General features: G+C 33.0%; 2 protein-coding genes across 5 annotated transcripts; both read right to left on the bottom strand.

Moving 5' to 3' along the window:
• Window positions 1–7254: 7254 nt before the first annotated feature.
• LOC134267030 (chitin synthase-like) lies at window positions 7255–14282 on the bottom strand. The gene is given in 13 exon segments (XM_062749259.1): window positions 7255–8783; window positions 8873–9073; window positions 9271–9368; window positions 9370–9404; window positions 9845–9970; window positions 10721–10865; window positions 11095–11197; window positions 11542–11576; window positions 11755–11940; window positions 12250–13220; window positions 13396–13533; window positions 13725–13938; window positions 14242–14282. Coding segments are annotated over 13 exon segments (3789 nt in total). The 5' UTR covers window positions 14259–14282; the 3' UTR covers window positions 7255–7263.
• A 6998-nt stretch (window positions 14283–21280) lies between these two features.
• On the bottom strand, window positions 21281–25764 carry LOC134267031 (uncharacterized). Of its 4 annotated transcripts, none has more exons than XM_062749262.1 (3): window positions 25574–25764; window positions 25030–25247; window positions 22107–23258 (listed from the first exon to the last, which is right to left on the bottom strand). In XM_062749262.1, exons 2-3 carry the CDS (start codon window positions 25235–25237, stop codon window positions 22696–22698), a joined length of 771 nt encoding a protein of 256 aa, XP_062605246.1. In that variant the 5' UTR covers window positions 25238–25247; window positions 25574–25764; the 3' UTR covers window positions 22107–22695. The 4 variants fall into 4 exon arrangements, with proteins under 4 accessions (XP_062605247.1, XP_062605246.1, XP_062605245.1 ...); XM_062749261.1 differs by having other exon boundaries at window positions 25541–25764; XM_062749263.1 differs by lacking the exon at window positions 22107–23258 and adding an exon at window positions 21281–21820 and having other exon boundaries at window positions 25030–25764.
• Window positions 25765–27499: the final 1735 nt, after the last annotated feature.

Raw genomic sequence — 27499 nt, forward strand, 5'->3', positions numbered from 1 at the left:
GAAATATTCCATGTACTTTGACTTATATATCAAATTAATAATGCACAGTAAAACATGCTTATAGCTTATCATGCTAGTAATGAATTGATGCTTATAGTGAAGAGATTCCATTCCTCGTGACGTTTAAACTTATTTTTAAAAATACTTAGAGCATATAAAGAATTACTTTTATAACAAAGCAAAAGTGGCTGTCTTTGGCTCTTCATTATAAATGTTTTAATGTAATAATGTTAACGAATATAATTATATGTGTTAAGTCATTCAAAATTCAATTTTTTTAAAAAATCATATCAGACATTCAGAGAATACCAATTAATGTCTACATTTTTTTTTTACATTTTGTACTGATTAGTGAACTCAAAAATGATAAGTTGTTGAAATGTTATTGAGAAAAAGTAAAATATTGAATTGTTTTATGGAAAACATGATAAAGTATCCTATCCCATATGATATGTGTTATATGCTTTAATAAAAAATATATCTACATATTTTCAACTGCTGGAATTAGACATGCTTCCTCAATCAAAATTAGATTTTTTAATATCACCCATATAAATTTTGAGCCTTGTTTGATTTGTTAGATACATGTATGCATATTATTGTTTTTACATGACTTATTTTTACTTCCAAAACTTTTCAAAACAAAGCTATCACCTTTGGTCCTCAACATCCAATATCAAGAAATAAAAAAAAAAAGATTTTTAATATTTAAAGTCCATTTTACAAAATGGTCAGAATAATACCGGTGTAAAGAAGCTCCCATATTTTGCTGTGTAGCAATTTGTTTCAAGTTGCTATTTTTTATGATAGTTTTTAAAGTGGGAATAGATATCACAAATATTTGTTTTAAATTAATGATAATAATATCCCCTTTAAGGTCATTTAGTTTATATGGGTGGTGATATCAGTGTATATTATTTAATTATTTTATTTCAAATTTTTAGCCACTGTATTAGGAAAAAATAATCACTTGCTACCATGATCTTTTCTTTCCATGTCAAAGATTTAAAGTTTTTCTTGTATTTATAATACCTGTATCCTTTATCATGGGCATTTCTACTTTGTATAATGAATACTGTAAACGTATTACATTTGGCTGTGTATTCTTTTTAGCACCTTTGGCAAATAGAAATTTTCGCTAATTAAACTGCTAAATGCCTTGCACATATACTCATAAATATGTACATTAACGAATGTGCTAAATCAAATCTCCCCTAACTTGTTCAAAAATCAATTTCCGCCAAATATGGTGCACACCAAATATAATGCATTTACAGTATTTAGAATCTTTATTAGGTATCCTGTTCCACATGTATTATACACAGCTTTTTTAGAAATGAAGTTACTAAGTTTAGGACTGAATTCAAAATGCACTTTTTGAAAATTTATTTTTATGCAGTAGATTGCTGGGTGCTACTTTCAACCATTGTGTTTCAATTTTTATTTCAAAAGCTGTTTGTTCAAAATACATGTGCAAATTTTATTACGCGCCAATACATTGTTTTCTTTTTACATTTGTTTTTATTAAATTGTTCATTATTTTGTTGTTTTGAAAGCACTTTTTGAAAATTTATTTTTATGCAGTAGAGCTTTCATACCATGTTTCAAAGCCATATTTTATTATTGTTTTCTTTTTTCATATTTTCTATTAAATTGTTCATTATTTTGTTAGTTTCTGAAAGGAACCAATGATAGCCATACCATGTCAAAGATTTTTTTGTTGTATTTACTATTTAGTAACGTGATTGAAATGTACAAGTTTTTTTATCTCTTTCAAAAAATGGCTAGAATTCTTCTGTTGTATTTAGCAATATGATTAAAGATGTAAACATTTTTTTATCTATTTCAAAAAATAACATTCAAGAATTCTTCTGTTGTACATGTATTTTATAGCAATAGGATTAAAGATGTACAAAGGACTTGTGCGATATATTGCATATTTTTGCCCACAAAAGTCATATTTTGAAAACTTCTTGAAATGTGCTGAATTATATGTTTATATATATTGCATGAGAAATCTAAACTTACGAAACATATCATAGTTTCAAAATAGGTTATTGACAATTTTTTCTTTCCTAATGTCACAGACTATTGGTATTTTGTATTATTTTTCACAAGGAGGAAAAAAATGGACATATTTTGCTCAATTTTCACTACATGTAGTATCAAATTTATAGAGTGCAGGCTTGCTCGAGAACAATACTAATAGTATTTGTATATTTCATTGATATTTTATTCTACACATTATTGGGCTGGAGTAGATTGCTATCTCTTACTTTGATTCAAAATATTCGACGTAATAAACACTTTTTTCTGTAGAATTCATGGAAATTTTACATTTTACATTTACGTCATATTCCTGACATCAAATAAAAATATCAAACATGACTTTTACTCAAAAAATCGACGTAATAAACACCTCTTTCTGTAAAATTCATGGAAATTTTATATTTGTCATATTCCTGACGTCATATCAAATAAATGGCGTCATGGCTCATGAAAATATTCAGTAATTTGAAGCCTGCACACATTCCACTGTTTAAGAACATAATTATATATTTCTGCACTAAGGTTTGATTTTGGGGGCAAATATTGGCCATTACCAAATATACATGTAGTCCCTTTTTACATCAGTATCTCTTTCAAAAAATGACATTTTAAGTTTGTTTTGACAACCGTTTGTCATAAACAGTAAAAATAGAAATTCTTGTTATAATCAATCAAGACACTACTCCTACTTGTACTAAAGTTTTGGTCAGAATTCCTTAAACATGGTGCAGAAGAATACTGTTCATAGAACATAATTCTATTTATAAGTTTTTGAATCCAAGGAGAAATGTTGCAATGACTACTATTATACTCGTATAGAATTTACTAAAAATTCATACAAAATTGTACTTTCCCTTTAGGTTTCATTTTATATCACTAAGTATATTTACACATTTACGCATATTTACATATTTTCAAATAGACTGTTGTAAGGTATATAATGCTTTTTGTTTTATTTCATTGGTTACTAATATAAGTTTTTATGAATTTCTTAAAAATCGCTTCTCCTACCGTTTTGATTTCAAAATATGACTTAGTACTCAGGTGAACTTACATGTATCTGTGATACTTAGTTCTGTAAATAAATGATGATATAAAATTGTTTTTAAACGGTACTCATCCTGTGTTTTTTGTATAAATTTTGTAAAACTTTAAACACAAATGATTTGATACTTATTTATTAATGTTATAATTGTTGCTAAATTCCAGGTCAACATGCAGCTTTTTTCCCCACTTTAATGTGAGAACAAAACAGTAGAGCTACAGTCTCATCAGACACTTCTACCTATGTTTTAAGATATAGAGTGATATCTCTTTTTAAGTTTGTTGCAGAAAGGAAATGATTTTTTTTTTTAAATGATATGAAATGAAAGTGTTAATTATTCCTTGAATTTTATATATTTTCTTTAGGTTTTTATTCAAAGCTGTTTATAATTTTTTTTAAAAATTATTTTCCACATTTTTAAAAATCTTCTGATATAAATTTGAAGAAAAGTTCGATAAAACAATGAATTACAGTAATAGGTGGATAAAATATTGTTACTTTTTACTGAATTAATTAATGATGCCTTTACTCTTTTAGTTGACCATTATTAGATTTCTATCACTCTGCTGTGTATTGTTACTCCATAAAAATCAGAAGTGAATTTAACATATTTACCATGATGGTTTTCCCCAAAAAATGTCGAAAGTAAACTTTATTCTTAATTATTTTTTTTTTTTGAGGTTATGTCTTTTTTTAAATGCAAAAATTTATTTTATTTTCATAATTGTTCGTTTTTTATGGCTTTTTAATAATCGTAGATCATTAATTCACAATTGATACATGACAGTTTTTAACATGATTGACATGCAACTGCTCTATCTCACAAGAATATATATTGTTTAAGTTCAAAGGTACACCTCAACATGTATACTGAAATATATTCTACATTATATTAAACCTATGTGATTTTTAGTTTATATATGCCGATTTTTGTGTTCCATTTGTTAAATGATTGCTTGTTATCATGTAGTAAGAATTAAAATATTTTACATCATTATATAGTTCTTGTAGCTTATAAGTACTTCATGTTAATATACTTTATTTTGAAGAAAAAGGGAAAGTTTCCCGCTAAACTTATATTTGATTAAAAACTAAACCTTTTGCAAAGTTGAAGTGGGCATTATTACCTGGGAAGGCCTAGAAACCCTAGAGGTACATGTTTGTTGTACACCATTGATACGGATTTGGACAAAATGCCCCGTTCCCCACTCTCCACTATTTGTCTGCCCCGGCTGTTTTTTTTAGCTCACCTCAACGAAGTTGGGGGAGCTTTTAATACCCTCGGCGTCGGCGTCGGTGTCGGTGTCAGGTCCCAGGTTAAGTTTTTTGGAGCAGTTTTCTTTTTAAGTACTTCTATGTCCTATATTGATTAGACATGCATGGAAGATGCATCTAGTGTGTTTCATTGTACAAGTCAAGTTTCAATTTCAGCAAAGGAATGACCAGGCTAATGTTTTTGGAGCAGGTTAACATTTTTGATGCAGTTTTTGGTTTAGGTCTCATTTCCAAGGAAATATAAGGCCTACATTGACCAAACTTGCATGGATGGTACATCTAAGGATATACACTACCAGACTTGCTTCGGATGCTGAATCTGACCTACATTTTCCGGTTGAGTGAAGAGGTTAATGTTTTTGGTGCAGGTCTCATTTCCGAGTGACTAGAAGTCCCATGTTGACCAAACTTGTATTGATGATACATCTAAGGATGTACTTACCAGACTTGCTTCGGATGCTGAATATGACCTACATTTTCCGGTTGGGTGAACAGGTTAATGTTTTTGGTGCAGGTCTCATTTAGAGTAACTAGAAGTCCTATGTTGACCAAACTTGCATTGATGATACATCTAAGGATGTACACTACCATACTTGCTTCGGATGCTGAATATGACCTACATTTTCCGGTTGGGTGAACAGGTTAATGTTTTTGGTGCAGGTCTCATTTCCGAGTAACTAGAAGTCCTATGTTGACCAAACTTGCATGGATGGTATATCTGAGGATGCATACTACCAGACTTGCTTCGGATGCTGAATCTGACCTACATTTTCTTAAAAAGTGAACAGGTTAAAGTTTTTGTGGCAGTTTTTTATTTCCAAGTAACAATGAGCCTATAATGACTAAACTTGCATGGATGGTACATCTTAGGATGCATACTACCAGACTTGCTTCGGATGCTGAATATGACCTACATTTTCTGGATGAGTGAACAGGTTAATGCTTTTGATGCAGGATTCATTTCCAAGTAACTATGAGCTCTTTATTGACCAACTTTGCATGGATGATACATCTAAGGTTACATTCTACCAGGCTGGCTTCAGATGCTCAATCTGACCTACATTCTTTTCTGGATGAGTGAAGAGGTTAAATTTTTATGCAGGTTTCATTTCTAAGTAACTATTAGCCCTATGTTGTGCAAACTCGCATGGATGATACGTCTTAGGATGCATACTAATAGACTTGCTACGGATGCTGAATTCGACATACATTTTCCAGATAATGGACCAGGTAAAAGTTATGGGTGCAGGTCTATCACCAAGAAACTATAAGGCTTAAATAAACCAAACTTACCCAAATGATGCATCAAGGGATGAAAACTCTTAAACTTGCTTCAGATGCTGGATTTTGATCACATTTTCGTGATGAAGAACTAGTTTGAAGTTTTTATATAAGTCTATTCCAAAGTATCAGATCAAAATTGCATAAATTTTGCATTTTTGGATGTACACTTTTTGTTGGGTAATTGTGTGACTTTGCCTTACTTAAAGACAACATTCGTTGAGGTGAGCTCTGTAATCTCTGATTACCTATGTTTTAAATTAGTAAATACATGTAACTTTATTTACGTTCTATAGGTACCTGGTTTTATAGGTGGAAAAAATCTAAATGCAACACATCTTAAGATTTATGATGGATCCACCGAACAATTCTAGAATGTGACATGTTTCAATTTCACGACAGACAGACATGGACTTAAAACTGGGATTTGATAATTTAAAAAAATCTGAAGACTATATATACATTGATCCTTTGTTAAAACATGTACAAGGATTAATAAAACCGCAAAACAGTTAATGATGTAAATTTTATTAAGGTAAAGTCTACAATATTATTAGATTTGTATAATTATACGAATTATTACAAGTATAAAATAATGATAAGTATATAAAAAATTAATATCAGTGTCATCTTCTTTTAAGAAATAAACTGCATTCTCCTGTGATAAAACCATCCACGTTATACCCGGTCTAATGGCAAAATTGCCGAGGTACCAATGTTGGTGGTCAAATAGGGAAACATAATATGCATCTTCATAAACTAGCATATAATTAGGCATCAAATATGAACTGCACAATAAGCAAGGAATGATTTAGGAATGGTTTAGCAAAAATACATGTAAAGACTTTTCCATTTCTTTCCCACTCTTCTTTGGCACCTGATCCCACCTCTGGTGTTTTGGAGGTCTGTGTTTGCTCCGCTCCTAATTTGTAATGTTTAATGGATTTTGAGCTCGAAAACTTTCGTTATATCCACATATTTCATACCATTTTCAAACTTCTGCTGCTTAAAATTCACAAGTTGATACCAAATACAATACGCTCACTCACGTTTAGCAATATTATTTTTTTTCTTATGTGAAATATTTTTGACAGAAAATATGTGAATGGGTGGTCAAGAAATTCCATTTCCAAACAAATTTCGAAGCGACACACATTGTTTCTACATAATGTAAAAGCTGCAAGCAAATTTGGAAGTGTTTCTGAAAATATATAAAAGTGAAAAGGAAATATTTTATAAACAGATGGGTTTTCTAATGAAGCAGGTCACCCCTTTCTTCAAATACATCATAAAAAGTTTGAAGTAGGGTTGACATGTCTCCAAAGACATATTTCAAATAACTATCACGGTCACCGCTTAGCCTGAAAATTGAAATATAATTTCTTTCGACTACAGCTCACTGGCTCTTTGTTGATATATGAGAAATGGTCCACTATTAAATTATTACATCCACCTTTTTCATTCATTGTTGGTTTTATAACAACAGTATTAAATTTAATGGCAATTCTTGTATTTTCGTCAAAATTTTCAAACTAGTTTCAATAGTCATATATAATTACTTTTCCGTATCTCATTATGCATTAACAACGTAATATCCATTGGTTGCAGTGACTTTAACAACAGCAAATGCATTTTCCATTTTGCGTGCTTTGTGCATTACAAGGACAATCTACTTTGGTTCTGGACAAAATGTGGTAAAATGTCTCGTATCTATGCAGCAGCATCCCAATAAACTGAAGCAGAAGCATGAGAGAGAATATTACAAGGAAGAGGAAACCAAGAGGCTCGATCACTATTGGCGGACCAGATGGTTGTGGAATAGTGATGTTGATGAGGTTCTTTATTTCATTCATTGAAATCATTATAGCAAGCCACAGGCCATTCAGAAATAAGAAAGCAAAGACTGCCTTGTATCGGAACTCAGACAATTTTTCTGAATCATTCTTCTTTTTATCTGGATCATCATCTATGGGACGAAGATATGTAGAAATTAATGCGTTCCAAAACTGTTCTTCACATTGATCAAGCTTCGTCGTGTGAATTTCCTCAGTCTCATTACTTGTCCATGATACCTCGTCAATCTGAGTCAATTGGGAAGAAGATCCTGGAAATTGGGCGCGTCTATTTCTATCAGTATGACCCTTTTTAAAGATACTAGCTCCACGTACCCCTTCAAAGGCTGGTTTAGGCACATCTTTGGGCATGTTCTGCCCTCTTTCAATAGGTTCTTCAGGCACGTCCTTAGTCTTTTCGTTGATAGCTTGAACAGATTCTAGTGACTTCAGTAATACAAGATTTTTGAACCATTGTATTATGGAAATTGATGAATTCGATACAGTTTTTCTTGCTTGCTCAACCATTCCTTCAATCATTTCTGTTGTTACGAAATATATCTCCTTTTCTGTTTCTTTTCTTCTCGACCGCCTATCGGCATTTTTCAGCACAGCAGTAGTATTTTCTCTTGTTCCCCAAGAGATGTTGTTCAGATTGCAAATTGCATAAATAATCAGGAACAGATAACCAGCCGGAATGCATATGAAGTAAAGCAAGCCTTTGAGAAGGTCTCCAAGCTCGTCAGGGTGCAACAATCCAGCAAAAATGAACATCCCCGTCAAAATGTAGAAAAACATTCCCGTTGGTGTAAACCAACCATCTTTGAATATTGACACGAGCGTCCCCGCTAAAACGGCCATCATTAGAAGTGCATACGCCGTGCTCAAAGCCATCGCAACATTCAACTGTGTGTCATCCTTACATTTCAGACAGACTATTACAAAAACTACTACAGGGCAAAATATAATCGAGTACGTCAACCACGCATGAATTCCAAAGACGGTGCCGAGAGCCGATTGAAGAGCAAGCAGAACCGTCGAGGGTCCGAAAATTGAAGACAAAAATAAAATAACCTGATAAGTTACAAACAAATAAGATATGTTCGGATTCATTTTGGTTGTTCTTGTGGAACTGGAGAGTAGGTCCATTAAATTTGCCATGGTTGATGGAATCCACCTTCTTCTTTGTTTGAAGAACTCTTTGAAGTCTTCTGGAGCAAAAGTCGCCGCCTCTGCTGCGGCACTGTATTCAATTTTATATCCTTGCTGCAGCATTAGAGTGGAGAGCCAGCGATCCTCGCCTGCTCAAAATTAAAAAGTATTTGTAAGGTGAATAAGGTAGATATAATAAGCCTGTTTGTATAATACATTTTACATGGTATTTGTTTACCTTGGTCATACTGAATGTAATGACGTGGTTCTGTGGGTAGTGTTGCATAAGTCCGCATGATGTTGTCATCCATCAGGGCTTTCACTCTGAACAAACTAAAGCATCCGGGGCTACAGAGAACACTTCCAAAGACGTGTTCTGCAGACTTCTGCAACCAATGACCGACAGCATATTCAAACTTCTGATACCAGACAACGGGCCCTGTGGAAGAGAAGGGATTTGTTTCCACTCACATTAGTGACATTTTTTAAATTCCATCCATAATATTTCTACCCAAATAAAGAAAAATATGAGGTTTTATAGTTTTTTAAGTCATCAAACTACATGTATAATCTTCGATCGTTTGAAAATGGAAATAATATTAGAAGATAGTACTATTGAAATGAACTGATTCATACCAGAACCACATGGTTTAAAATGTCCACAAACCGATCCCAATCTAAAGTTGACTATCAACCGATCAATCAGAAGTTGTAAGGTGTTTGGTTGAAAGTCCATCGCCATCAAGTGCAAGAATAAACCAGTTCTCCGCCTTTAATTAAAGAAAACATTCTTATAAATTGAAGAAATTCTTGCAGTTTTCAATTTCTCTGTTGTATACTAGCAATCTTTAAATGATTCGAAAATATATACTTACTTTGATGGTATGATCTTATTATAAATCACTAATTTGAATGTTGATTGAAATGTTTATAAAATTGTTAGCTTTTCCACACTAAATTGTTTATGGATTTTTCAAATTGTTTGAAAAATACAAGGATCAGTTGGCGGTTTGACCGATCAACGGGGATTCTTACTCCTTCATGGCACCTGATCCCACCTAAGACGTCTTTGAGGTCGTTGTGTGTCGTGTTCCTACTTTGTATTGCTTTTTATAGATATATGAGCTTGATACTGTTCATTATGTTCATCTTTTACATGAATATAATAAATTACTATAATCACAATATATTGGAAAATAGTTAAACTTACTTTTTCCCTTATGTTTATCGGAAGAATTTCAAAGATGGATTGTGTTGGTTTTGGATTCTCAATTTTATCTATTCCTGCACACTCGGTGATTAATTTGTAGCCAACAATGTAATACATATACATGATCTTTAAAAGAAAATGAATGATTTTGAAGATATAAATCAAATGATACATGTGTAACGAAAAATACTGAAACAATTTTACAAGTGCATTTTCTTTGCCATAGGAAAAATGTATTAACACTTAGACGTACAAACATCAACCAAAAAAGAGACACATAGAATTTTCAATGGAGTCACTTACTTTCAATCATACCTTATAAAAATGCTTAAACTAATATTTTTCATTTGATTATTCATCTAATTTTAATGCTCAGTTCTCAATGGCACTGTGGGGCGTAAAGACTGATCCTTGGATGAGACCGTATAAACCGATTTCCTTTGTCGCAGTAGGTGCTGACACGAAAAAGATCCCTCCCTGCTCAATGGCCCTGAATGCCGAGTATAGGACAAAATTTGCAGATCACCACCGGCAAGTGGTGGCGTCTCCATATGAGTGAAACATTCTCGAGAGGGACGTTAAACAGTATACAATCAATCAATCTCAATGGCACCTGATCCCACCTCTGATGTTTAAGAGGTCCTTGTTTGCTCTGATCCTAATATGTTCTTTGAATAGAAGCTTAAGTAATGTTCGTTATTACCTTATACTTTAAGCAATAACACCTGTTAAAGTTATGAATCCTAGTTTGTTTTTCTAGCATACAGATAAAAGCTTTTTGACATGTCTCTTAAACAATGGAACCCAGATGAAAAAGTCAAAGATAACATATTGTTATTACTCATATGTCTACATTACGTATTTTTAAAACTGTACCTGTGACCAGCGTTTTTTGTGTCTTATTTTCCCTTTATATTTTAGATGAACAATGAGTTTACAGCCCTCTTTCAGCTTCCATTCCACACGCCCTCCATATGGCGTTGCGTACTTATAAGGCGATCCTACGTTCACATCGAAATCACTGAAATGTCAAAAAACTGTCAAGTCTGTTAGAGCAGTAACCATTATAATATCAGCCCAAATTCGTTTACCGACCTTTGTTATGTGAACTGAGTCGGTGAAATTTGACGATTAAATGCAATGGTTCCAGTAAATTATTAAGGTACAAAGATATGATTTACAGTGTACTACAAATGATTTATGGTACCAGAGGTACAAATAAATTATAATGATACAGTAATTAATCTTACATTCCAACTTCCTCTACGACCTCCATGAATTGCTTGACAAAGTCATTCTCCTTAAGATTCGATCCACTGGAAGTCTCCATGGCATCGTCAAACATTATGTGAGCTAAATATATTTTGCGTCAACATTATATGAGCTAATTAGATGTTGCGTCAACAATGCATGAGCAAAAGAAAGGTTGCGTCAACAATGCATGAGCAAAAGAAAGGTTGTGTCAACATTGCATGAGCTAATTATAGGTTGCGTCAACAATACATGAGCTGAAGAAATTATCATGTATCAAACATTATATATGAGCTTAATATATAATTATTTTATATCGGAATTACAAGTATCAGGAATTAAAAAACAAAAATCCTACGGCATATTCAAATTAAAGGAATATAGCATACTTGCATGCTAAATTACATCCAATGAAATTTTATTTTGCAAATAAAGTAAATTATTACCTTCAAATCCATAGTTCCGTTGTACATTACGTAACCTGAAAAAATTAAGCAATTCAAATTTAAATGCGTTTAACATAACCACTAAATTGTACAGCTTTGAACTGAATTTTGTTAATTGACTAGATCAACAGAAAATTTTGCTTTCAGATATATCTATAAAATCGTATTAGCTTACAACTTCATAAATATTGTTTAAAATATAATATTAAAAACCTGAAGATTGAAGACAGTAACTGTTTCATTTCCGTTCTATTCTCATGCCACATTGTAGCACAGATGAAGACTTTGGTGCCCGATGGGTCTGCATAAATTTCTAATTCTTTCTTCCTTTTTATTTTCCTACTGTGCAGTAGTGATAGGTCAACTAATGGACCACAAAAATTAGGGAAAACAAACAACCTGTAAAGGAAATTTATGTTTTATATTTATGGTCTTCATATTATAGCTGATGTCTAAGTTACTGAAGTATACTTTATTATGCAGTTCTTTCGTTCTTCATAAAACGAGTAAAGGAGCATTAACAACTACACAATAATTGTATAGAATAAATTTCACATCAATGAAGCAGCAGTTATTGTGTTAGTTTTTTCTGTTTTAGGTGTGTTTAAAAAAGTAAACAAAAATGAATTATAGAATTTGTATTTGCACAATTACATTTTTTTTTAATTTCCATAAACTCCAGTTACAATGCTATAAATTAAAACCTACTTGTTTGCCGAAAATAGGGTTTCTCCACGTTGGGCCTCCCAAATGTGTTGAACCATATTAAGCTGACTTAGCCAAGCAACAAGGAAAACAAAGAACAGCATCCAATTCGTACTGTCATTTTTAAATTCAAAATATCGGTAGATGAAATCTTTCTCCTCGTTCTTCAATATTACCACAAGGATGACATATATCGGGGAAGCGATGGAAAGAGGAATTGAATACCCTATCCTCTGCATCTGAAGTCGACAGGCTAGGACCCCGACGTGCATGGTCAATATTGCCCCGATAACATGTGACAGGAATGGACCGAGCACTTCCCATAGAGGGATGCCCTCGTCTACACACGCTGAGATGTTTTTGAACTTTGGGTTCAATAACATGGCCGTTCTGTTAGGCGACATTGTGCAGTTGGCGGGAATGAGACCTTCTGCTTTCGATGTTGACAGGAACTTTTCATAAACATCTTTAATTCCACGAATTCCCGGACAGAGAAGTGTCCAAAATAAAGTAACAGTTATGCATATCCTCAAAAACCTCGAGATGAATTTAATAACGGCATAGTTTTCCTCTTTGTTGAATGATTCGTTTTCATCCTCTTTGTTTCTCAGCTGAGGAATCCATCTACTAGATAATGTAATGATAGAGACAATCGTCCAAACCAAGAGGTTTCCAACAGCTGGATCCCGTGCATATATATTTTTCCTTTCTGAAGTACCAACAGAAACCAATACCAATGCTACTGATACAAGTAGGACCACGGAGCTAATGATATTCAGAACAACTTTAATCTTCCTGCATATTTCTCCTTTTCCATCATTGTTTTCTCTGCAGTACATGACCATATGGATAAATCCTGGGAGGAATGTAGTGGCATTGATAACAACACATGCTTGGATAGGGTCCATATAAGGAAGAACCAGGAATATAAGAACAGCCAAGCCAAAGGAATGCAAGCATTCTCTTATTATTATCTGAAATCAAAAGAACAATTTACATGTAAATGTTTATCAGTAATAATATTTGGTCACATATACATGTAAACTATCAACTAAAAGCTTGAAAACAAGCAATAGGGTAAGATATCTATCTAAAATGTCAAGTCTAATTAAAGAACTCCCTCTTTATGGAGCAAAGGACATATCATACCTTCAATGTAATATCCCATGTTGCTGTCTTTCTATTTCCAAGCATAGCTTTCCAAAGTTCATTTAAACAATTAAAGACATCGGGGGTTATAATGGAAAAGAGAAGTAAATAAGCTATAAGATCCTGATTTACAGTTCTCTGAAAAACAAAAACAAAAAATCAATGAATCATTAAGATGAGAAATTTATGCAAGATTAGTATCTGTATCAAAGCAAGAATATTGTAGAAAATGTATCAAAATGATAAACTTTAAAGATAAGATTACCGCTTTTTTGAAATCATTTTACTTGTATATTTGAATGTAAATTAAGGCCAGAGAATAAACCTACACTAGGGAATTTATTGTGTTGTCCCAGGATAGTGGTCAAAACCTGTAGACCACCTTTAGCAAAGACCACTCCGGTGGTGATAATCAGAACCATCAAGATGTAGGTCAAGACTTTCAAAATTTGTGGAAGAATCTGGCTGACTCTTCTGGCATCGTGTCTTTCCTTTGGCCAGTGATCCATCCGAAATATATCCCATTTCTGAGAGCGTTGTTCTCTGCAATAGAATAAACTTGTTCACTATATATTTTAAAGAAATTGATTGGGGAATTTATTACTTGTTTATAATTTCCTTTTACACGACTTTATAATCATTTATACACGAATTTTTCAAAATTTTGAAACACAAATTTTTAAAAAATGACCTTCTCTCTTCAAATTATTTATAATATTCCTGAAGCATAGTTCACCGTATATAATATATTCATATAGGCAGATACTTTTATATAATTACACCGGTTTGGTGACATTACACGTGAAAAATTGACCCTTCTTTTATAATTTCATTTAATATTCTTACGGTAGTCCTTCTGCCATTTTATATCAGGAATGATGAACCAGCTGTTAAGAAAAAATACATTGTCTGTAAATGGCAGTTCAACACAAAACTTAACATATTATTTTTAGATTCAAGGATAAATTGATTTGCGTAAACAGTTTCAGATTTAAAAAAAATATTTTTGTTAGAAAAAACATTAACAACCTACCTAATCCAGGAAAAAACATATAAACCTAGTTCAGGATGGGGTATGGGGTGTGTTGTGCTCTTTCCACTAATTTCTTCATATACCGGCAACAAGTTTCAGTTTCAGGAGGATCCAAGTTTGGATGAGGGGGGTTTATTTTCCGCTACTTTTCGTAAAAAATTGGATTAGAAATTCTTGTGTTTTCTGTTCTTGTGTATGAATTTTTCTAAACTGTTTTTTTTTTTAATTTATTCAGGTCATCTTATAGATTAATAAAAACTAAGCTTTGAAACTGTTGCAATTAGTTCAAATTTTGATGAAAAATTTGGTAAAATGACTGGATTAAAATACACGTATTCATTCTGAACTCTTTCAAAACGAATATCTACCATTTGGTTCACGACAGGCCTATATAGTTATATTAAAAGCTCTGTTCGACAAAAGCCAAATGGTTGCTTTATCTTAAAAAAAAATACCAATATTTACCATGGATTTTGCCACTTAATTTAAATAATGTTGTAAATATGAATACAAAATGTTTTAAGCAGCAGGACACTTGCAGTCATTTGAAGAAATATCGAAGAAAAATAAATTTTAGGAAGACAAACGTGTACATTTTTAAAAAAATATATTTTATATAAGAAAAACTCTTGGGGTTAGAATCTTGGTTACATGTTTTTTTCAGCATTTTTTTAGTTACATGCTTAAACTTTTTTTGAAATAACAAGCAATCTAACAGTTATTTTGTTTGGCTACCAAAATATAAAATGACGATCGTAGTGTACAAATAATGAAAGAAAATTATTTTCATCAATAAAGAAGAAGCTCTTTGTACAAAATAAATTAAAATGAAATTAAATGAATAACAAATAAAATAATATTTATCATAAAAAAGTACACGAATGATCATTTATAATATCCATAAGATAAACATGCGTGTGTGTGACTCATCAAACATTTCATTAACCGACGAAAAGAAGGATTATCACCTTAATTAAACAAAAAGATAATGAGACGCTGCTTATAAAACTGTCTGCCATTGAAAAAAAAAGACGTGTAACTGGTATTTTATTATAATTGTTTTTTACACAATAAAAATATATTTTACTCACTTTACTGCATTTCTAACTTTGAATCTTCTGTTCTGCTAATATTGCGTCCAACATGTCGTTGTTTGCAAAAAAACTACTTTCTTTAACCTCAGAGCTCTGTTAAAGTCCGAATGTCAGGAAATATTTTGTGACTCAAGTATCCACAAGTCAAGTTAAGTCTATATAACTTTTCTTGACATAAATATTATATTACAATTCCTTTCTCAATTTTTATTCTTTGAACCTTTATATATTTATTCACGTCAATTCAATGTGTGAAAATGGATTTCATTGTATTTATTATTTGATTTATTTATATTTCCTTATGTTTTATTTCTAAAAAGGAAATTTCAGTAAGCAAAAAGTTCTTCAACAATGATAGGTAATTTGTGTAGAATATATGTTTAAGATTTATTTCCGCAAAAAGGGCCTCGAATGAGGACATATTTTTATGCTCTTGTTTTCAAAGTATATCATTTACTTTTATAATTCATGTCTCATGCGGAACGGTGGAATAGTGGCTAGATATTTTTACAAGTTTATTTTTTAAAATATCTCGACATACACTTGTTAACTTCTACATCAATGAATGAATTAACTTAAGCATTTTTTTAAAATTATGTCAAGAATTAACTAATCGAAGTTAAAGCATGACAAAACCATGCATTGAAACATTTCGAGTTAATGTATAAGTACTTTTTTACGCTATGTACGCGGAAATTTAATGTAAGACATCTACTGTCAGTTTAGAAAATCCGCATAATTTTTTACCCGCGGATTAAACAGAAATTGAAATTCCGCGGAATTATGACCCCGTGGAAAAAAGTACGTCTACAGTATAACAAAAACAACTATAAAACCAAAGAACTTATATTAGTTGAAATGTATCGGTAAAGCTTCAGTGTATGTGATGTTTACTGCTCTCGCATCGTGATTCGAAAGCCCTGAGTTCAATTTTCATTTCCTATAGCGGCCTAATTCTTGGCACTTTGCAGGTTGAATTGCCTGTCTTTCGTATGAAAAAATTTAAAAACCTAAATTTCCTAGCCCTGTTATTGAGGGCATGGATCAGAATAAGAGAACCGTACTTCCCAGCCATCCCCGAGTGCCGAGTCTAATTTTGAGCGACCAGTCGCCAGTATATGGTTGTGTGTCATATGAGTAAAAATTCTCACAAGTGAAAAAAACAACCAGTCAATATCTCAGTTTAATCCAGCATTAGTTATATATCGGAACATTAAAGACCAAAAAATCTTGATTCTAACAAATTGATCAGAGATAATTCTAGGTATGTATTTACGCGGCGTGTTTTCAGTAGCAATTGAAATTGTTTATAGCAGTCGGAATTCCCTTGGGTAGAGATTGCACGTTAGCAGACCTATTTTTATATTCATATGAAGCAGAATTTATTCAAAATGTTATCTTTGAGAAGAAGAAAACACTTGCTGTGGGCTTCAACTCGACATTAATTTATTGTGATATATCGACGGCGTATTATAATTAATTATTACTACTAATAATTTTTATTTATTTTTTGACTTGATTCATCCCAGGGAGTATAAAATATACCAAAGAGTCTCAGACATCTTTTTCATATTTGGATACATTACTACCCTGTAGATAAAATAAAACACTAATAGTAACATCGATATCACAACAAAGTTTTCTGAAAAACGTGGTAACTTAACTTTTCAATGGTCACTTTTCCTTACTTCTATTGCTACATGCCCTTATCACCTAACACATGGGGTTTATACTCTCAATTGATTCGATAAGCAAGAGTTTTCATTCCAACATTTCACAACTTGAGGTGCAATGTAATTTACTGTCAAAAAAGTGGACGAAACAAATAATTAAACTATTTCGTTTAAAGTCCTCATTTTGCGTGTTCCATAGTCGATACAATGACATTGCCAGCAAATTCAATCTAAAATTAAGGTTTCCATTGAGTTAATTTAAGCAAGAGTTATTCCCCGTGGTCGCCATGTTGTAGGACAACATTCTCTGATCCCTTCATTATTCAACGAAGTTGAATTTGTTATACTGGTTACTGAGGTAAAGTTAACACTATTTTTCTTATGAAAATATGTTTGTTAAAGCTTCTATTAATTCAAAATCTTGAGATCGTAAATATTTTCCCCCATATATTTCTGGCATGTATGTTTAAAATTGCTAGCTCAAAGAGGAAGGTTCACTGCTTTGCCCTACAAGATGGCGGCTAAGGGGTATAGCTCCAAGGCAAATATGTCAAAGGCAAACCGTCTATAATAACTGAAGCTTTTCATTCCAGTTGTTATGTACATATTGAATTGTTCATGGATTTCCCCTTTTTCTTCTCATGACAAGAAGCAATCAGCAAGCGTGCCCGGTTGGCAGGGGATGCCCACTCCTAAAGGGTACCTGATCCACCTGTTGTTTTAAATTCAGTGTTTTCTCTGCTTATAACTTGAATTGCTTGGATGGATTTTTGAGATTAAATACTGTTTGTTATCTTCAAATTTCGGTTTGATAAAAATTGTGGATTCTTAAAGAAATTTTACTTTATTCAATCCAAAATCATTTTATTCGCATAACGTTTGTTTCGTTGCTGTTAAATGTGCCTCTTAAAAAAATTTCACTTTCTATAGAGACGCCTTCACTTGCTGGTGGATAGCTTAGGGCCATATCATTGATCAATGAGTGATCTTTTTCGTGCCAGCGCCTACTGCGACACGGGACCTCATTTTATACGACCGGTTTCCACTGCCCACATTTAGACTCCTACCTGCAACAGAAGGATCAACACCTTAGGTTTAAAAAAATCGATTAAAATTGTGTTTAGAGAAATAAAATTCATTGCCGATTTTTTACATTGTATGTGAAAAAGCAAATTTGATTAAACAAACCTTAACTTGTTTGTGACTAAACAACTTTTCACAATAATTTGACACCCTTCCGGGTCCAGCATTTAAAAAAGTAAAACTCAAGAAAACTATAACATATTGAACTCTTCCTTGATCTTGGGAGCTCCAGGAGTTATACAAAAAATTACATTAATTTTCTTATTTAGACAGTTATTAATTAAATATCTATCTTAAATGAAATGATAAGTCTTTTGACAAGGAAACTTTTTCCCAATGGGTTGTTTTTTTATAAATGATATATCATTATTGATTTTGTCATTATTCAAACTGATTTCAGTACGTATAATCTAATATATCTTCAAATAAAAATTACGATTTTTTTATTATGTTTTTTATTATGTTTTATTATGTGATATAAATCTTTTTGAACTTTTCCTATAATAAACCCAATGAAGCTTTCAATTACATGAGTTTTAGCTCAACTGTATAGTGAAATGCATTTTACAATCTAAAATGTATAATATAAAAAATGGCTGAAAGAGAGATAACTCTGTCCAGGAACACAATAAAGTGTTCAAGGACTGTATGAGAGAATATTTTTGTAATGTGATTTCTTCAAAAGCATAATCTTATAAGGGTTTTTTTTATGTAGGTGTTGTTGCACTCATACATTTTTTGCTTTATCTCAAAACCATTATACCCAATACATGCTATATTTAACTTAATGAAGCATACCTTTTAATAATACCCCTACTCTAATACTTTTAACACCTGTGATACCTTGATTCTTTATTATCATGTTTTATATAAGTAGCTCAGTAAATAAAAGTACATGAAATATTATGTAAAATTCAATATTTTCTAGATTAAAAGATATCAAACTTCACTTAAATGTGACATAATCAATAATGATAAACCTCAAAACAGACAAACAAAAAAACATAAGTTCGAATGTCAAGGACAGGTTAAATTTTATCAAATCAGAATCTATTTATGTGTAGTAAAGGGTAGATATAATATTATTTTAATCTGCAAATATTTTTTATATTGTTTTGAAAACGCACGTAAGCCAAACAAAATTAATATGTCCATATGTTCGTAAAATAACATCATTGGTACTGTGCCCTTGTACTGCTTCTTGAGTATATATATTGCTGATTATGACATATATTCTACTGACATTAATACAAAAAGGATGTGGAGATAACGAACAGTATTCAATATCAAAGTCCATAAAACAATACAAAATAGGAGAGTAAACACGGACCTCCGAAACATCAGAGGTGGAATCAGGTGCCATGGAGGAGTGAGCATCCCCTTCTGACCGGTCACACCCGCCGTGTGCACCTTGTCATGATCGGGAAATAACGGAAAAATCCGTCGTCAATTCAGTGTATAAATAATGGTCTATCAATAAGTATGAAAAACGTCCGTCAGCATTTGACTCAATGATAAATTGTATTTGCTGACAAGGTCGACCCTAGAACTTACGAAATGATGACTTGAAACGAGACTACTGATATTCTTGTTTCATCAACTTGCTTGTCAATTACGTAGAGCATGCTCTTGCGTATCGAAGAAACTGAGATATATACACTCCGTATGCAGGTGATGATTGCTGCATAAGTAAGGGAAGTTGACGATAGAAAAGTTAAAGTCATCACGTTTATCATATAGCTTATTTGTTAGATTACCATTAATTGAAATTGCAAAAAATATTTTTTCATTTATTTCAAAATTATGGATGAAGGATATTTCTACAAAACTTAGACTTGCAAACCGATGAAATACCAAAGAAGGTCATACCTGTTTTGCTATTAAATATAAGTACATTGATGTACTTTACCCACCTAATACTAATGTGAATAAGAGTATTTAAAAAGTAGAGATGTAATACACTAAAACATTTAATCTGTTAAATAGGATTTTACATGTAAATATATTAAGAAAAAACTATACTTCATTTGATGCATATCTACTTTCGATTTAAATTCGATGATAAACTGATAAACATTGTGATTTTTTTCGATATGTTTTTTTTTTATTTTGAGTAATCATTTTAGTTGTCGGGATCTTTCAGTTGGCGACAGAACTTCATTTCTATTATGAATTCTGCCGAGGATTAATCCAGACGTTGGGCTTAATATGAAAGAGCTTGCTCAAGAGTAGTAGCTTTTATAGGAATGATGGACCTCTTATCTACGTATAATCGTTATAACAGGTACATGATAATACTGTTTGTCCATATGACGTAGTGGTTAGAGCTTAATGACCATGAGTGCTGAGTACATGTCTAAATGTGTAGCCCTTCACCGACATTGTTAGCGACTCAATATCAATATGGAGCAATCATTTTAAAAACAGGGAATCGGGATCTTTTGATTGGAGCCAGAACAGCTTAATACGAAATGGCTTGCTCAAGATCAGTATATTTTTATGGGCATGGTAGACAACTTATAAAAAGTTGCAGTGATTAGAGCTTAATGACCCTGATTGTCGAGTACAGGTCTAAATGCGTAGCGCTCCACTGCCATCGGAAGCGTCGCAGTATGAAACATTCTCTATTCTCTTTTTTCATCTCGAATTTATTGAAACTTCGAATTTCTGGTCGGGTTTGATTGACACGTCTTTTCACTTTCACAAACTATAATTTTATTCTTAATACTTAAGAAAACGGGCAATTGTGTTGTGTATTGATGAGAAATATTAAAATTATAATGCAGAAATTTCAATGGAGCTTTAAATTAGGGATGTCAACGAATATTCGAATATTCCATTCGACGAATTGATATTCGAAAATGAAGTTATGATTGGAATATTCGGGTTTTAGATATACATGTACAAGCATTTAAAAGAGGGAAAATCTGGCAAGTTTTATCAAAGTTGAAACAAGTTCGTACTGTTATCGCAGAACTTGTATGCAAAGACCACACAACAAATTAAAAGTTTAAAGTTTACTTGTGGCAATTTTTTGGCCGCGGTGGAAATAAGTACATTAAATTATAATGAAACAACATACAACTGCAAGGGGATGCCAGTTAGCAAGAGCAAGCCCCAAGCACACAACATATTTACATTTTATGAGATATTAATGACAAGTTATATCAACATTCAACGTTAGATCAACATTTCAACATTATCAACAACTTCATTGTATTATCAACGTCAACATCAAATTGTCAATATTTCAATGACTTTCAGTTTGTCTTTCATCAACATCAAATTCAACAATTGTATTTACCAATGACAACATATTTACAATCAATTATGAAGGGATGCCAACAGCACCGGGTTGATTCGCATGTGTGTCAGCATCCCCCACAATATGGAATGGTACATTTCAGTAAGTTTTTTATATCTGTCATTGAACTTGAGTGGTTCTTCCGCAGCACCCATTCAGAAAAGTAAATCAACTCCCGAGCTTTCCACCGCGACAATAGAGGTAGTTATGTTGTTGACCAAAGGGGAATTCACCAATGCTACAAAATATAGAATACCTGGCAGTAATACATTTTAAAAATAAAAACAGATTTAATCATATGCAGAATGGGTAGGGAGGGTGGGATTTCTTGTTGTTTTGCAACGTCTCAGCCTCGCTTCATCATGATGGAAAAGGACGATAACTCCTCTAAAACACTAAGAGTTGCAATTTCGCAATAAATGAATAACTAATAACTGCGTCTGCGATAACGGCGCATATCCGACAGACTGCGCTGGGATATGCAGAATTATCGCAGAACTTGTATGCAAAGACCACACAACAAATTAAAAGTTTAAAGTTTACTTGTGGCAATTTTTTGGCCGCGGTGGAAATAAGTACATTAAATTATAATGAAACAACATACAACTGCAAGGGGATGCCAGTTAGCAAGAGCAAGCCCCAAGCACACAACATATTTACATTTTATGAGATATTAATGACAAGTTATATCAACATTCAACGTTAGATCAACATTTCAACATTATCAACAACTTCATTGTATTATCAACGTCAACATCAAATTGTCAATATTTCAATGACTTTCAGTTTGTCTTTCATCAACATCAAATTCAACAATTGTATTTACCAATGACAACATATTTACAATCAATTATGAAGGGATGCCAACAGCACCGGGTTGATTCGCATGTGTGTCAGCATCCCCCACAATATGGAATGGTACATTTCAGTAAGTTTTTATATCTGTCATTGAACTTGAGTGGTTCTTCCGCCACAAGATCGGAAGATCTCGCCAACAAGGGGGTCCCTTATACGACCATCAGCACTTAGTACTTCATACTGTATAGTGAAACCCCCATGTTGGCAAGAACCACTCACAATGATTCCACCGCGGACCCCAAATCTCAGAGAATTTCAACACTTTTTCAGGAATTGTTGCAGGCCACTTTTAAGGTTTTGACAGAATATCTCATTTCCCTCTTTGGATAGATGTACTCCATCTACTTTGAATAAATATTCATCCTTATTTTTGAATTGTGGGTGATATATGGCCCCGCCTATATTAAGGAAACAACGCATTCCCTGTCTATTTATTCTAGCTCGTGTTGTTTCCATTGCTCTGATATTGTTTGAGTAACGCCACTTAATTCGAGGCAACAATTCAGACCATACAAGTTTTGTAGAGGGAAATTTAAGAGATAAAAATTTGTGCACTTCCTGTACATTCACTAACAATTTCTGAGTTTGTGTTTTTCCAATATCATTTCCTCCACAATGTATAACTATAACGCTAGGGGCATCCTCAAGGTTGGCTATATGGTTTATCCTTCTCTGCAGAGTTTTGAGTGTTAAGCCGCCATAACCCTGCCACCAAATTTGTGCATTCAGTTGGAGATTAATACCCATTGGGGAAGTCAAGGAGTGTAGAAAGGCATGACGTATGATGGATGATCCAACTAACCATACCCTTGGAGAATCTGAAAAATCTTGTTTTGTGTTAGACTAGTAGTTGAATTAATTTTGATTATTACTACATGGACGAATGTAAGATTTGTAGCAATTGGAATTCCAACGCCCTGCATGTTTTATGTTCTCACTTGATTCTCCTATTGCTGCTGCACATGATGCACCCCCAATACGAAATGAATGTGTTTTATAATAATCTGGATTAAGCCCAATTGATCTAATTGCCTTATTTAGTACCGAGGCAAATTGAAAACTTGTTAAAGGCCTACCACTAAAATGGCAGAACAGGGGACCAGGAATAGCGGGTCGAATTTCCAGAAATTCCTGGATTCTCTTAACTGGACAGGAAACACCCTGAGTTGCTAGTATTGTTCGAGTACAGCCCTTGGCATATTGATCGGTTTTTGAGGAACGAACAGTAATTTCCAACATGTTTTGAGATATATTTATGTCCGTAATTGCCAAAAGGGAGGCTGTTGTGTTACCCTTTGTTAATGAGAATTCCCCCACCCTTAGTAATGCGTAAAATGCAAGAGAACATGCAGCAGCAAAAAGACAAGCTTCGTATTTACTATTACATATTGTTTGCAAGCTTGGGATAATCTTATTCAAAATTTCTGTTGTAATTGGTCTGCGTTGATCTGAAGTGGGCTGTGTTCTCCTAAAACCTTCTAGTAGTTTAGAGACTATGTATGCTTTGGTTGGGTCTACGAAAAACTGGGTTTTACATTTGAAACTTATTGCCGATATGTAATTGCAAGCTGTGGAGGATGAGTATCCTTTGACTGACAAATAGCCTAAAAACCTGATAATTTGCTGCAAGTCTGGTGGCCAGACTTGAGTTACCCCTTGACTGTTACAGAATGTTTCAAATGCTTTATGCCCTACAGCATAGGCCTGACTTGTGTTAGATGCCAGAGAAGACTTTAAAAGATGATCTACTTCAATGTCCAAAGTAACTTGAGGAATTCGGGTGGAATTGGGACTGGGTCGGCTTCGGCGTCCGGCATTTCTTGATGAAAACGAGGCCACTGCATACGAGAAAGAGCATCTGCAGCGTTATTGTTTTTACCCTCAATGTGTTGTGCTTTAAATGATATGTTATTTTCCATCAGAACTAATACCATGGGGCGAAGAAGTGACATTACTCTATCTGACCTAGATGATTGATTATTTATTACACTGACTAATGCCATGTTATCTATATGGAGTATTATTTTTTTGTTCCGCAACTGGTTTTTCCAGCTTATTATTGACAAAACTATTGGTACTAATTCCAAGAATGTTATGTCTGACATAATGTTCATGTTTTTCCAATCTGGGGGCCATTTAAGAAATGCCCATTTTTTTCCAAATATGGCCCCACAGCCTAGGTCTGCGTTTCCTGCACTATCTGTGAACAAGTGTAAGCTGGAATTTGAGTCCCATTGATTTTGTTGAAAGTATGTTGACCCATTGAAATTTTCAAGAAATCTAAGCCAAACTTGAAGGTCTTGTTTAATGGCAGATGTCACTCTAATGTAGTGGTGGGGTTTTTTGATCCCTATCATTGCGTTATAAAATCGCCTATTGAATGCCCTACTTCCTCTAATTGCTTTGCTGACAAAGTTTGCATTGACGTTAAACCCCAACTTAAATGATGTGTTGTCTACAGCATTGGGGGTCATAAGATCACTATTAACATTGTTGCTCTTAATTTCAACTCTTTTAATGTCCATTTTCCCCAGCCAAGCACCTTTTCCCACCCTGCTAATGGTTCAACTCCCACACTTGTACTTGTACCTGCTGTATCTTGAACCAGATTCTGTGTTATCCTGGTTGCATCGGTTGGGGGCACTGGTGCTGGTGATGACGTCACTACATCTATAGTAGGAGCATGGCTTTGTGTGGTGACTGTGCCAGTGGCTTGGGGCGGTGCCGATGATGTGGCTATGGCTGGCGCTGGCCTGGCATATGGACTATTTGATTTTCGATATTTCCGTGGCGGCATGTTTTATGGCCTACAATAATCTCTATACGTGAAAGTTTTTATTCATAATTTGTTTACTTATTTTTATTTATTCATTATAAATAAATTAACGTTATTGATTAAGCAATTAACGTATAAATATTTTGCTCAATTTCAGATTATTTCGTATCTATTTCCCATTTCTAAAACTAAAATATTGAACAAGTGCGATTCAGCATGTGCTACTTTCCTCGGGCTTTGTGAATGGAAATTATTGAACTTCAGCATTACATTTTCAATCATCCACTAAGAATCATCGCAAATCCCGAGAAAGTAACACCTTACCGTTTGTCACAGGTAAAAAAATTAGAACGATACCGCCTACTTCTGGCTAGAAAATCGATTTTCTATTTCTTGTTGTTTTGCAACGTCTCAGCCTCGCTTCATCATGATGGAAAAGGACGATAACTCCTCTAAAACACTAAGAGTTGCAATTTCGCAATAAATGAATAACTAATAACTGCGTCTGCGATAACGGCGCATATCCGACAGACTGCGCTGGGATATGCAGAATTAACCAGCAATAAGATTTGTCTTTAAACAAAATTAAAAGACACTCCTCTTGGATTATATTTTAAAAGTGTGAAGAGTGTATCTATAAAAATAAGTTTACTTATTACAAATTAGTTTACTTAGTGATATAACAATGTACAGTACTTACAATTAGTTTCTATAGTAGAAAGGACACTGTTTTACTGTAAACTCATGGATCCATTTTTTTTAATATCATTAACAATCATGATCAGGAAATTAATTAGCTATAATAAATGAAAGTAATTGCTTTTAATTTTTCTCTATTAGATAATTGTTCTGCATGTACAAATTTGTAAGAGTTATCAGTGCAGACTATAGTAAGACGATTAATTAATCTGGAACAAACGAAAGAATCTTTTGAATTTTCAGAAAAAAATCATTACATCTTGGATGTAAACTTTTCATATATTTTTCAAAAATAAATGTAATTACTGTGTATTAACAAAACTTTACATGAAATTGTATTCCAACATAATGGCATAAAAGGTAAATTGATTGACAAGATATTGAAGATATATAATTTATAATGCAAGATGTATTATTTTATCGAATATTGGAATATATTGAAATACTCCTATCAAATACTAGTATTCGAATATCAATTATTGACAAGCTTGACATCCCTACTTTAAACTACATGAGTTTTAGCTCAACTGTGTAGTGAGATGCATTTTACAATCTACAATGTATATTATCAACAAACGACTGAAAGAGAGATAACTATTTCAAGAAACACAATAAATTGTTCAAGGACTGCATGAGGGAAAGTTTTTCATCGAGAAATCTAGCTTTGATACAGCATGTCATTGTATAAGCATGTATCAGAAATCAAAATTTTCTAATGTAATTTCCACAAAAACATTATCGTAAAAGGGACTATTTTATGTAGGTGCTGTTTTACTCAAATTGTTTTGTGTCATCTCAAAACGTCTATCATGGTATACCAATACATGGTATATTTCACTTAGTAAAGTACATCTTTTAATAACATCACCTCTAACACTTTTAGCTACTATTTTACTTTGATTCTTCTCTATCATCTTTTATATAAGTAGTTCTGTAAATAAAAGTACACATTAAAAAGATTATTCAAAGTTCAGCATCTTATAAACTCAAAGATAACACAAAAGATCACCTGAATTTGAAAGTATTAATAATGATAGACCTCAAAACAGACAAATAAAAAAATAAATAGAAATATCAGGGTTAAATTTTATCAAATCAGAATCTATTAACCATTAATCAAATAAAGGATAGTTAGAATATTCCTTTAGACTGCAAGTATTTATTATATTGTTTTGAAAACGTACCTCATCCAATCAAACTTAATAATGACTTTTAGCTTCAGAACTGTTTGTTATGTCATTCTTGTTATGATTCATGATTGCCGATAAATACACATGATAAAGTCTCTCTCTCCAAAAGCAATTTTACTTTTGTTAAATATATGAATTTGATTTGGTAGGAGTATAACAAAACAGTTGTAGACATGAGTCTCGGGAAACAGTCGACATGTTGGACCGGATTACAAGCTCGCATCCCGGCCCAACAGATCGACTGTTTCCCTCTATCCCAGTCAATAACTGTATACTGTTCGTCCGCATGACACAGTTGTTAGAGCTTGATGACTCTGAGTTCCGAGCACAGGTCTAAATGTGTAGCTCTCCACCGCCATTGGTGGCGTCTCACTATGAGAGAAATATTCTCAAA

This window comes from Saccostrea cucullata, unplaced genomic scaffold (assembly GCF_032062105.1).
Source record: "Saccostrea cucullata isolate Sc308-1 unplaced genomic scaffold, CSIRO_AGI_Scuc_v1 ctg248, whole genome shotgun sequence".
NCBI classification, from domain to species: Eukaryota; Metazoa; Mollusca; class Bivalvia; order Ostreida; family Ostreidae; genus Saccostrea; species Saccostrea cuccullata.